The sequence below is a fragment of the Cyprinus carpio genome, chromosome B1 (genome assembly GCF_018340385.1).
Source record: "Cyprinus carpio isolate SPL01 chromosome B1, ASM1834038v1, whole genome shotgun sequence".
NCBI classification, from domain to species: domain Eukaryota; kingdom Metazoa; phylum Chordata; class Actinopteri; order Cypriniformes; family Cyprinidae; genus Cyprinus; species Cyprinus carpio.
Window position 1 is genome coordinate 31,129,592 of NC_056597.1, and position 12,931 is coordinate 31,142,522.

The following is a 12,931-nucleotide window of genomic DNA, read 5'->3' on the forward strand; positions in this document are numbered from 1 at the left end:
CTGGGATACGGAGCGCAGGATGTGCAGGCGGTGACGGAGATCAGGCGCGCCGTGGAGGAGGGGGCGGAGTTTGGCGTTGACAGACAGGACCTCTGCGAGCGCTTCTTACACCTGGACCTGCCTGAGGATGGGCGGAGCAGAACACTCCTGCAGTACATACAGGTGAGAGAGAGACGAACCAGTGATGAGAGAGGCCGCGTCTCATTGGCTGTTACAGAGCAGGTGTGTGTGTGTGTGCAGGATCTGGTGGACGGGGAGCAGCTGGTGGAGGCGGGCGCTCTCTCCCAGAGGCTGGTGTGTGCAGAGGCCGCGTCTCATTGGCTGTTACAGAGCAGGTGTGGGAGTGTGCAGATGCAGCAGGCTTCCCCAACGAGAAGCCCCACCCTCGACTCCGCCCACGACACACCCCCACCTGCTAAGAGACGGGCCGTGGAATCAGAACTACAGGAGTCAGTCTCTGAGGATCCCGTCTCCACGGACACAGCTGTCAATCAGACTGTTGCCATGGGACCTGTTTCCACAGACACAGCTGAAAATCGGTCCATGGAGATTGATGCTGAGGAGGTGGTTGCTATGGAGGAGGCGGTCCATAAAGATGATGGAGGCTCAGAACAGCATATGTCAGATGACAAAGGCCCCGCCTCCTCTCAGATGAAAGGTGTGTGTTTGGGCTCTGAGGTGTTTTGACTCTGGTTCATGGTGTGTGTGTGTGTGTGTGTGTTGATGTTTCTGTTGTTGTTTCAGACGGAGCTGAAGGAGCTGCTGATCAGGACACACAGTGAGTCACACACACGTTCACACAGATCTCTGGGATGCTCGGTTCTGATGGAGCTTTCTCAGCAGCAGAAGTCGTCATAGTTGGGTTAACTTCACCGGCACTGAATGGGAGAACTGTAGTATTTATGATGCTGATGATCATCAGAGTCTTGAGATGTGTGTGTGTGTGTGTGTGTCCGGCAGCGGGTCGGTGTGGTTCGTCAGCCGGCCGTGGCGTGTGGTGGACGGCTCGCTCAATCGGCCCGTGTGTAAAGGCATGCTGGAGTCTCTGCTGCTGCACATCATGTCCAGCCCGGCGCTGCTGGAGTCCCAGCTGCTGCAGCACTACAGTCAGGTGCTGCAGCCTGTGGTGGTGCTGGAGCTGCTGCAGGTGACCTACACCCTACACCACCCTCATTCATTTCAGTCCACAGCACCAAATAGTTCTTTTTCACCAGCGTCAAAATCACAAAAATCTAACGCTAGCCTAAATAATAATAATAATAATAAACCCAAGCTCACTTGAGACAAGTAAACAGTCAACGATTAAATAAGAAACTAATTACAGTACAACAGATTAATAAGAAATGCTATTTACACTGTATATATATATATATTTCTTCTTTTTAAAGTAATAAAACTGATTTAGTGTAGAGCAGAGAGAGATTTTCTCTCTGTTGTTTGATCAACATGAATGACAGACAGCAGGAATATTAGGCTGCTGTCACTTTAAGAGCTTCCTGGATTCAGTACACAGTTACCCGTGTGTTCTTTCTCAGCTGTTCACTTTCTCTTGCGACCTGTTGTGTTTACGAGGATACTTGCAAAGACGGGTATTTTATAGCGAGAGCAGTTCTGTTTTCTGCTGATTGCCTTTCAGCGGCTTTAAATCACTTGTATTTAAACCGCAATGCTTAATGTGTGCAGGCGATACGGTTTCATGCACATGCAGCATTTAACCCTGATCCTGTGTCTCTGGTAGTGTCTTGATCACTTCATGTTCTCACAGAAGTTGTGTGTGTGTGTGTGTGTGTGTGTGTGTGTGTGTGTGGTCAGGTCCTGGTGGATGTGGGCTGCGTGAGGAAGCGCTACACCGTCCAGAAGCACAAACCGTCGCTCTTCTCCAAGCCCAGAGTGCCGCAGGTCAAAGGTCAGGCCGAGGTCAGCCTGAGGGACGCTGGGACGGTGTTTTACGAGCCGACGGTGGACTGCGTGCTCAGACTGGCGCGGGTCTTTCCTCACGAGCTCAACTGGAACAAATGGGTGCAGCTGTGTCTGCGCTCGTGAGGCTGATCGTGTTTCAGTTAAACATGTTTTCTGAGCAGCCAGCTGTTGTATTTTTTTTATTTATTTTGATAAACAATGAGGAAATGCTGAATGTGAACGTTACAGAGGAAGAGGATCTGAAGCAGCTCGAAACAGTTGAGAAATAGTTGTGTGAAGGTCTCCCACTGGGAACTGGCTTTATTGTAGACATTTCTGGAGATTAATCACGCCACATCTGTTTATAAAGTTAATTTTCTTTTAAACTTGTGTTTCATTCTTACTAATAAATAGCAAGAGCTTGTGAAAATATAACTCGTGTCAAGTGTGTTTGACAGACACGACACACATCAGATACATTTCTGCAGACTTCCATCTCTTAAATCAAATTGTAATTTCCTCAGATGTTCATATCATTTCTCACCAGCTTAATCTCATTTCTTCTGGTCCTACCGTCACAAAGCAAACCCCTAAACATGATTCTTCTTCAGTCAGCTTGAAACATGAATCATGACAAAGATCATAAGAGTCACTGAATATGTATTTTTAGTGATTAGAGAAAAAGTCATATACACCTAAGATGGCTTCAGGGTGAGTAAAACACAAGCTAATTTTCATTTTTGGGTGAACTAACTCTTTGATGTTTAATTTTTATTCGTTTGATCTACTAGTTCCATTACATCTGCACAATACAGATAAGTTTTGCATTCAGACATTGTCAAAACAAATCCCCCGTTCACACTTACACAGAAGATGCTGTATTATTAATGTCAGGCCAGTAGGTGGCGATCAGCGTTGCCAGATTTTCACAACAAAACCCGCCCAATGCTACTCAAAACTAGCCCTATCGAGGGTCCCCTGGTAGCAGTGTTAAAGAAGCCCAACTTGCACTTTGAAACTCGTTACCAAAAGTTTTCAGGCCCCAAAATGCCATCATCGTGTTAATACCGTCCAAATACTGAAAAAGTGTTCTGTTTTTAGTTGAAAACGTCTTCGTGTAGCACCGCTGAGCCATGCACATGCAGAGAGACTCCGCCCACACACTGTTCTGATTGGCTGTGGTTTGCAATAGATTTTGTTGGGTTTCACTGGAAATAAAACAGAACGTGAGAGGACTGAGACGCTTCACCTTTCTCCAGGTGTTCCTCTCTGCTTCCACACTCAGGTTTCCCTGCCCTCTGAGAATCAACCATCAGCTGCAGGAAGTCCACTCGCTTCTACAGGAAGTGAAAAAACGTGCTCTGGTGACAGTTTCATTTGAAGGCTCACGTCCGTCTGCATAATCTTTTCAAATTACTTTAGCACCTTAAAAACCTCCATCTCCACTATCAAAAACACTTATTCTTATTAAATTTTTGAAAAACAGGATGTTTGCAAAGTACGTTAGCTTTTTAAAAACCTGTAGCTGGACGATCAACACGATGCTGTTCGACTCTCACACTAATAAATCCGTAAATTCTCATCGATGCCACAGCATTGAGCAGCGCATGGCTGTCAAAACCACCAATTCAAGATGAATCGGGATAACCTGTCACAAGTGGCAATGTGTCGCTTTGTGTTTTTATTACTTTTATTTTTATTAATTTGGTATGATTAAGTTTGGGGGGAAAAATTATGTGTTAAATGAGTAATACATATATATATATTTATTCTATATATTTGATCAAACGGAGTGAGTGAATGATTCAGTGACTCGTTCACACAAGCTGTCTTTGTTTCTGAATGTGTCAGAATGAACGATTCATTGACTGGTTCTCTAAGACCCAGCGCCACCTACAGGTGCTTTAGTTTCATATTTAGAGCGTATCATTTTAATTTTTTAATCAATTTGTAGTTCAATATTCAATTTAAAAAAATCAATACCCATTTATTATAATTTTTCATGCAATGTTGAATCAAAATGTTTCTCTCTAAAGCTACTTGTTTGTAATGTCTATTCAATGCTTTGCTCTCCTCACTGGGTGATTAATGTGCTATTAATTAGATAAATGAATTACTGGTCACTGTTGTAATATGGCAGCCCACAGAGATTTCTGCGTGTTCTGTTGAGACGTTACCAATGATCAGGAAGAGAGGGCTGAACAGGTCAAACTTCAGCATTTTCTTGATGTTGGACACAAATGGGTCTTTAGGGTTGTTGAGGAAGTCGATGTCGACACTGAACGCCGTGCTGGTCACCACATCCATACTGTACGCCCCGAAGAACCTGAACACATGCAGACCACAGAGAGCTATTGTCATCTGATATATTCTCTATAAATAGTGAATGTTCTCCATTAATATTATCAGTCTATATAGGTTATTATAGGTTATTGGTAAGGCATTTGAACACCTTTGGCCTGTAATTACAGTGATATTATTGCAGCTCTGTTCTTATCTATTCAGATAACAGTAGGCCATATGTGATATTATGTAAGACTCACTCTTTAATATCCACAGCTTCTCCTCGCGTCGCTGTTTTCCCCAGATTATCAACCAGAATGTGGGAGTGAGTCTTCATGATGCCAAACATCTAGAGCGAGGAACGACAGTATATCATCATCATCATCATTGTCAACTCAAACCATCTTCATCACACACAGGTAACAGGTATATTTTAATACAATCAAACACACACATCCTCAGCATGAGCATTTCAGCATGAATCATTCTGTAGTTCAAACGAGTCATTTTATCTCATGAACTGAATTCATGTTGTACTGAATCTTTGTACCGCAGCATAGTATTACTGCCTTCAAGTTCTGCTTCAGATAAGAGATATTAACTACAGCTATAACACTTGTTAGCCTGAGAATGACACGGATAAAGAGAAGATAAATCATCAATAAATCCTAATGTGTATCACTTGCTCTGAGCAGCTCAGCATGAACGACTCTGTATCTTGAGCTGAAATCTTATTTTATGCAAATTTATTAAAACAACATGTATGCCAAAAATCTGTATTCTAATACATTTGTATGGACTAAATATGCATGTTAATATATGAAATTATTCCAGTTTCATGTTCCATGTTTTTAATTCATGACAATATATCTCATATGGAAATTTAATAGATTCACATTTATCAGATTTCTGTGTGGATTTTTATGAAGAAACAACTAGAACTAGTTCTTCAGTTGAACAGAGTGTCACAAACAGTATGAGCAGAGCCCATGTTTCAGCGGAGAAGAACAGACTGTAGCTCATGGTTCCTGCTCCGGGACGCTCAGACGAAACACTGGCAGCAAGCAGCAGCAGCAGCTTTATTCTGCTCTCAGATTACACATTAACCAGTGGAGAAGAGCCTCACAAACACATGCTCACCTCTGAACACACTCACAATCACTGCTGAACTGAGATGAACTCATTGATCCCACCACAAACACACATCACATGAACTGTTTAAGATCTGAGTTTGTCCTGGGCAGCTGTGAAAGAGCTGCATCTGATCTGATCTGAAGATGTGTGTGTTGTGACTCTGCTCCGTTCTAGAGTCTGTAATGTTAGTTTGCAGCTCCAGACAGAGACGTCACTGAGCTGACGTATATTTCATTTCTGTAACCTCAAGTGTGTAACTGAATCAGAATGTGGCAAATTCAAAGTGCTGCTGGAGTTTTATTAGCTCAAAGGAGTGTGTTTTATAGATGCTGGTGTTGGATTATGGTCCATCTTTCCTGAAATCCTCAAGCTGCTGCCTTCTGTTACTCAGTGACTGATAGCGATGGAGTTGTACTGTGTATACGTCTCAGAGGTTTGACCCACACATCAGGTCATCATGTCAGTATCCTGCAGAAGGAGTTTGAGCAGCTCCATAACAACAACATGTTATCCTCGACTAAAACATACTGTAACAGCTTAAGAAAAATTTTGGACTAATTTTGTATTTTGGGGGGATTTATTTCCCACTTTGTTGTTTTAGTGTAGTGTTCCTGGTCCAAAAAGACCATCCTAAAATAAAATAGCTTATAAATCGCTCATTATGGTATATTATCACAAAATATTGGATTCCAATCTTTTTATTAATTTGTGGATTATTAGTAGAAATTTTACATAAAATATGAAGAAATGCACTGTTTATAACAGTATTGCACTTTAATGTTTAACAAAGAAGTTTGTTTTGAGATGTTTTATCTTGTACAAAATGGCACAAAGTCACACTTGTGTTCATGATCAAAAAGATTTAATCCAATATTTGGTGATAATACAGCGTAATTATCTCTTTGTACACTGAATTATTATTTAAACTCTGTATGACTGTGTAAACAGGCACCAGAGTCTCTTTAAACAAAGCCACATTTCAAGCAAATCCCATAATGTAAGGTTGTGTTGTACAGTGAATACAGTCAGAGACATCACACACATCAGATACATATCTGCAGACTTTAATTGATTTGATACATTTCATTTCATATTTCCATTTCATTTCTTTCAAGGTTAACCTCATCTAATCTGTTTTCTCAATCATCACAAAAGTAAAAACCTCTAAATATAAATCTCATGGCATCATTATTTCCACTCTCAGAAAGTCCCAGATGACAGCAGAACCTGTCCAGTCTCTCAGTCCGAGTCTGAAAGACCCAGAGAATCCTCCTCTTCACTGAAGACTAGAGACTACATCTATTCTTTTATTTTTAAAAGACCAATCAAACCTCCTCCTCGGACTGAAAGAGAAGCAAGCTGCTGACGAATGCTGGTTCAGGAGCTGCTCAACGATGTGTTGTTGTTACAGGTATCTTCTGAGAGGGAAACCTTCCGAGGCTTGAGCTTGAGTTTGATGGGCTCTTTGGGAGCAAGGAAACCGCTGATGCTGAGCTCCAGAGGAACCTGTGAAGAGCAAGAGAAGGTGAGCGTGAGTGAAGGACTGCAGTCCTCCTGTGAGACCGAGTGGAGGATCCGTCTGCTCACCTGAGTCTGGTCACACACAGAGACGTCGAACCTCTGCAGGATCTCCACGATGGCCAGCTTCATGGTCACCTGAGCGAACCTCATCCCGATGCAGTTCCTGGGCCCCAGACCGAAGGGCATGTACATGTAGGGGTCGATCGACTCCTTGTTGTCTTTAGTGAACCTGGAATGAAGCAGAAGCAGTTACTCTGAAGAGATGCTGGGTTTCAGTGTGAACTCAGGTCTGTGTTTATCTGGCTCTAGTTCTCTACAGCGCTGTGTTTCGTGGTTCCTGACCTCTGGGGTTTGAAGCTCTCCGGGTCGCTCCAGTAATCCGGGTCTCTGTGGAGGGCGTATGTGGGGATCATCACCACCATGTCTTTCTGGACGAGGAGACCGTTGATGTCCACTGTTTTCTTACAGACCCGCTCGAGTCGACCAGCGACGGGGAACAGCCGCAGAGACTCGTTCAGCGCCGCGTCCAGATACTCCATGTTCATGACGCCTTCATAGTCCACCGGAGCTTCAACACAGTTCAGAGCTTAACCTCTCAAACTCTTCTCACGTACAGATTCACTCAGTTCTCCGAGCTCTACCTTATTAGGGAAGGTCTGGTCGATCTCCTCCTGCAGTTTCTTCATGGCCTCTGGGTTGGTTGCCAGATTGTAGAAGAAGAAGGACAGAGTGCTGCTGCTGGTCTCGTAGCCGGCGAAGATGAAGATCATGGACTGCGAGAGGATCTCGTGGTCGCTCAGACCTGCACAGGACACCATGTGAGGAACGTTTCTTCAAATACAGTACAAGATCTTAACTCTCTGAGATGCTTCACCTTTCTCTGTGTGTTCCTCGCTGCTTCCATGCTCAGTTTTCCCTTCTGTCTGAGAATCAACCATTAGCTGCAGGAAGTCCACTCGCTTCTGCTGGAAGATGCACGCGATTATATTTACACTCATGCATTTGGCAGATGCTTCTATCAATTATAATGAATTCCCTGGGAACTGAACCCATGACTTTGGAGTTGTTCGTATGAAGTGTTTGTCGTACCTTCTTGTGGTCCTTGGCCACTCTTTCAGACTTGATCTTCTTCAAGGCAGCGTAGAAGAAATCAGTCACAGATGTTGGGAAGAAGGCATAATCCATTTTGTCCAGGACAGGGGTGATGAAAGGAAATAAAGCTGGGGAAGAAATCGAAAAGGGTCACAACATTTCCTACACTTCACACTGTTGAACTGACAGGACTAGTTGAGCTGTTTACCGGTGAACAGGAACAGAGGGTTCAGGAAGTCAAACTTCAACATTTTCTTGATGTTGGACACAAATGGGTCTTTAGGGTTGTTGAGGGAGTCGATGTCGACGCTGAACGCCGTGCTGGTCACCACATCCATACTGTACGCCCCGAAGAACCTGAACACATGCAGACCACAGAGAGCTATTGTCATCTGATAAACATATAACCTATATTCTCTATAAATAGTGAATGTTCTCCATTAATATTATCAGTCTATATAGGTTATTATAGGTTATTGGTAAGGCATTTGAACACCTTTGGCCTGTAATTACAGTGATATTATTGCAGCTCTGTTCTTATCTATTCAGATAACAGTAGGCCATATGTGATATTATGTAAGACTCACTCTTTAATATCAACTTCTCCTCCCCTCGCCGCTTTCCCCAACAGATTATCAACCAGAATGTGGGAGTGAGTCTTCATGATGCCAAACATCTAGTGCGAGGAACGACAGTATATCATCATCATCATCATTGTCAACTCAAACCATCTTCATCACACACAGGTAACAGGTATATTTTAATACAATCAAACACACACATCCTCAGCATGAGCATTTCAGCATGAATCATTCTGTAGTTCAAACGAGTCATTTTATCTCATGAACTGAATTCATGTTGTACTGAATCTTTGTACCGCAGCATAGTATTACTGCCTTCAAGTTCTGCTTCAGATAAGAGATATTAACTACAGCTATAACACTTGTTAGCCTGAGAATGACACGGATAAAGAGAAGATAAATCATCAATAAATCCTAATGTGTATCACTTGCTCTGAGCAGCTCAGCATGAACGACTCTGTATCTTGAGCTGAAATCTTGCCAGTACTGTAACGTAATCACTAGAGATATTAACTGTTAGAGGACTATTAAAGCATGAGAAGGATACAGATAAAGATAACAGAATGAAGCATGAATGAAGTATAATGTGAATCATTTGCTCAGTTCAGCTCCAGTCTGGGTTTCTCTCTCAGATGACTGACGGTTTATCTGTGGCATTATTGAACAGAAGAGGACATGTATGTGTGAGTGGCTCCAGACTTACACACCTCCTTTAACCTCCCGCTGGTGAAGGAGGGAGAGAGGACGCTGCGGATCCTTCTCCAGTCGTCGTCTTCAACGATGGACACGGCGTCGTACAGCGGCCCGTTCAGACGGAAGTCCTAACGTTTCAGAAGACCCAGATGAAACCACAACACAAACACAAACACGTACAAACATTCCAGTCATGCAGATTTATTATTATTAGAACTGAAAGAATCTCATTTTCTGCTCAAGTCCCTCTGTATTTTATAGAGCCCCAAAGTGGACACGGTGATTTAAAACAATTGCTTGAAAAACCTTCGCATTTTCTTACTTTGTGAGCAAATATAACCTTTCCTTTTTTGTCCATCAGCGCGGTCCATCACTCTACATTCAGGGCAGATCAAATCAGTATTTGATGAGGCTGATTTAATTTCAGAATGAAGATGATTTTACCCTTCTGTTGGTGAAGAGAGAGTAGCATTCTTTAACCAGGATGGTTTTGATGATGGACTGGTCCATGACGCACAGAACAGGCTGCCTCGCATCGTAGATACTGCCAGAAACACAAACAATATTAACATAAAATTCAGAAGAATCATTCAGTTCATTATAATCATGACTTCACCAGAGTTTGAACCGTTGATTGACGTTCAGTATGTCATAATGACCATCATCGTCTGCTCTGATTCTTCATTACAGATCTTATGAAGCTTGTCACTGATCTCATAAAGACCGTGTTAAACCTTCAATCATATTTGTCATATAGTTTCAGACTGGCGTTCATCTGAATCAGTTCTGTTTCATTTGTGTCAGATGTTCTGAACTGATTCTTTGAGACTGATCTGTGAGGCTTCATCTTCTCACACTCACCCCCAGACTCGTCCGTACTTCTTGAAACACTCCACATCGAAGTTGTGAAACCCCTGAAAATGACAGATGTGTTCACATTTAGAGACGAATCCAAAGAGTCATCAAAGAAACACTGCGAGAGGACTATGAAGCTGAAGTAACAACATCCAGATTCACATCACATTCCTTCAATAAAGCGAGCGGATCTGAACTGAAGACTGACGGAGAATCAGGAGATCATCAACATCCAAATGTGTCCAAAGCTCAGTTTAACACAATATCAGACTCATGCTGCTTTGAAACTATAGACTCACCTTCCTATATTCCAGCATGGTTCCGAAGAACGGCAGAGGTTTGGGCCCCGGGATGCCAAGCTTCTTGAAGGCACCATGAGGCCAGGATCCATATCTAGAAATGACATCAGAACCAAATGAATAACATATTTTTAGACAGATATTATGACATTAACAGCAGCAGATTTTGCTACTGATTGCTTTTGTGTTTAAACTGATAGACGAATGAAATTCTTCAAACTCATTACTGACTCATTCATATTAACATTCCAGGACTAGAACTAGTTCTTCAGTTGAACAGAGCGTCACTTACATGAACAGAAGTGTCACAAACAGTATGAGCAGAGCCCATGTTTCAGCGGAGAAGAACAGACCGTAGCTCATGGTTCCTGCTCCGGGACGCTCAGACGAAACACTGGCAGCAAGCAGCAGCAGCAGCAGCTTTATTCTGCTCTCAGATTACACATTAACCAGTGGAGAAGAGCCTCACAAACCCTCCCACAGCGTCACGCTCACCTCTGAACACACTCACTGCTGCACCATCAGGGTTACATAAACCACCAGGACTAGTCTAACAACTACTAAATACTTCTCAGACTTTATTCATTCTGTTACATAGCCAAATAGATTGGTCAAATTCGATGTAATTTAATGTAGTTTTTGTAAATGTCAACGTGACTATTATGTAAATGTAACTCATCATATGAATGTTAAAGTAAGTATTGTGTAAATATAACTAAGAAACATCATGTCTCCTGAAGCAGCATCTGACCAGTTTTCCCCCAGGATTCTCACGGAGCTGAAGCTGTGATGTTCTGGACTGTGTTCACAGATGCACTGCTGTAATGAAATGTTTATTTCATCTCTTTAACCTGAAGTCGGAATGTGACATATTCAGCGCGAGTCTTTTTAAACCAAATTAGTGTGTGTTTTAGTGTGTGACTCTTTGGCCTCGTATTTTATGGCTCCTCTTTCTTGGATAATGGTCATGTTTTCAGCTTCTATCAATCAGTCACTGACCGCAATGAGGTTTTGACACGCACATGACATCATGGTGTTGGCGGGTGTGTACTTATTCTATAGAGTGAGCTTGAGTAGCTTGATAAGATTAGCATGTGTACATGAATATGTTTGAATGACTCATTTGCTTTGGCCGTATGTAAACACAGCATCTGCAGGGGTTCACAGTCTCGCCATCAGTCATAGAAACCAGCAGTGTGATCCAGTGTGATCCAGTTTTTCTCTCTAAACTGTATTTGATTGTGCAAACAGAAACCAGAGTCCACCGACACCAGTCCTCATTCAAGAAACTATTTTCCCGCTCTGTGCAGAAGAATGGAGGAGGAGGAGTGAACGGCTCATGTTTGACGGCTCTCAGGTTGCGTGTTTATGAGCATGCAGTCGTTCCCGGGGCAGGTCTGGGCATGTTCTCCTGGGAATGTGGGAAACAACCTGTTAGATGATACAGGTGATGTGTTTCATTCATGCAACAACTGCAATCTGACCTAGATAATGACTGTTTCCAAACAGGTTTCCCAGACACTCTTCCTATCTGCCACACATGAAAAGTCACCTACAATGCTGGGGTACTTAAAAGTATAATTATATTTACATTGCAGTTCTTGCACATGAGGAATAGTGAATATACAATCATTAAAAAATACTATTATTATTTTTTTTTATTTTTACTGTACAGCTGATAATTAGTTAAGTTTTTTTCTGTGAATGCATGTACTAAAAATATATGTGCTACAAACCAGTGTTTATGATTATGATAACAAATTAAAACTAGAACGTAAAGTTAGTGAACTAACTTTGATGTTGGCTTGGCCTTGGGGCAAAAGAGCCACAATACTTGTGTGTCCAACGTTCTTGAGCTGCCTTGCTGCAAAAAAAAAAAAAAAAAAAAAAAAAAAAAAAACACCTACACCACTATTTTTCTATGGACCCTTGCTGTTTTCTGTTCTAATAAAAAGCCTAGGCTATGACAACAGCTTATGAGTCCTTATGTGAGTACTATTATATTGACAGTATGAAAACAGATAACTGATATAGTTTCCCTTCTTCACTTTGTGTGTGATAACTTGAGAAATATGTTGTCAATACTATTAAAATAAGAAAAAAGTAATGGTATTTAGGAGATTACAGTTTTTGCATAAATACTAGATTGGGCTTCATTAAAGTTTATGAAAATAGAATGCATGTATATGCATTTTATATTTATGCACATAAATGAAACATTTTAAAATCTTTGAACAGATATTGAAGTATTTGCTATCCTGTGGCGCCATCGTGTGGACAACATTAGCATTGTGGCCTTCATTTATGAACAACATTATGAAAGGGGCCAATATTTTTTGAATGATTACAAATATTTAATGATTAGTTCACTGATAATATACCCACATTAAAATCGAATATACTGATTCTGTATATTATTAAATGCATTAAGAGTTTATTTTTCAACTTACATTTTTAAGCAGTGATGAATGATAACTATGTGAGTTGCTTAATTGTTTTTTGTTTTTTGCAATTATAATACATAAACTATATAATGATGACAAAATTACAACAGTTATTGTTTTCATAATATTT

At 41.6% G+C, this 12,931-nt stretch overlaps 2 protein-coding genes across 3 annotated transcripts in view; one reads left to right on the forward strand and one right to left on the reverse strand.

Annotated features, from left to right (window-relative positions):
* LOC109056813 (general transcription factor 3C polypeptide 1-like) overlaps positions 1-2,331 on the forward strand; it is a 33,558-nt gene extending 31,227 nt beyond the window's left edge. The window contains 5 exon segments of the mRNA XM_042716023.1: positions 1-162; positions 241-658; positions 745-778; positions 958-1,147; positions 1,813-2,331. The exon segment at positions 1-162 is cut by the window's left edge and continues 120 nt beyond it. Coding sequence (XP_042571957.1) covers positions 1-162; positions 241-658; positions 745-778; positions 958-1,147; positions 1,813-2,043 — 1,035 coding nt within the window. The 3' untranslated portion in view covers positions 2,044-2,331.
* A 4,033-nt stretch (positions 2,332-6,364) lies between these two features.
* Positions 6,365-10,809, reverse strand: LOC109081405 (cytochrome P450 3A30-like). 2 transcript variants are annotated; one of them, XM_042717510.1, is made up of 13 exons: positions 10,650-10,809; positions 10,358-10,451; positions 10,065-10,117; positions 9,648-9,747; positions 9,218-9,331; positions 8,517-8,605; positions 8,138-8,286; positions 7,927-8,057; positions 7,712-7,799; positions 7,479-7,639; positions 7,180-7,406; positions 6,904-7,066; positions 6,365-6,822 (listed from the first exon to the last, which is right to left on the reverse strand). In XM_042717510.1, the coding sequence occupies exons 1-13, from the start codon at positions 10,718-10,720 to the stop codon at positions 6,694-6,696; spliced, it is 1,569 nt and encodes a 522-aa protein (XP_042573444.1). In that variant the 5' UTR covers positions 10,721-10,809; the 3' UTR covers positions 6,365-6,693. The 2 variants fall into 2 exon arrangements, with proteins under 2 accessions (XP_042573444.1, XP_042573443.1); XM_042717509.1 differs by having other exon boundaries at positions 7,712-7,802.
* Between the last annotated feature and the right edge of the window lie 2,122 nt (positions 10,810-12,931).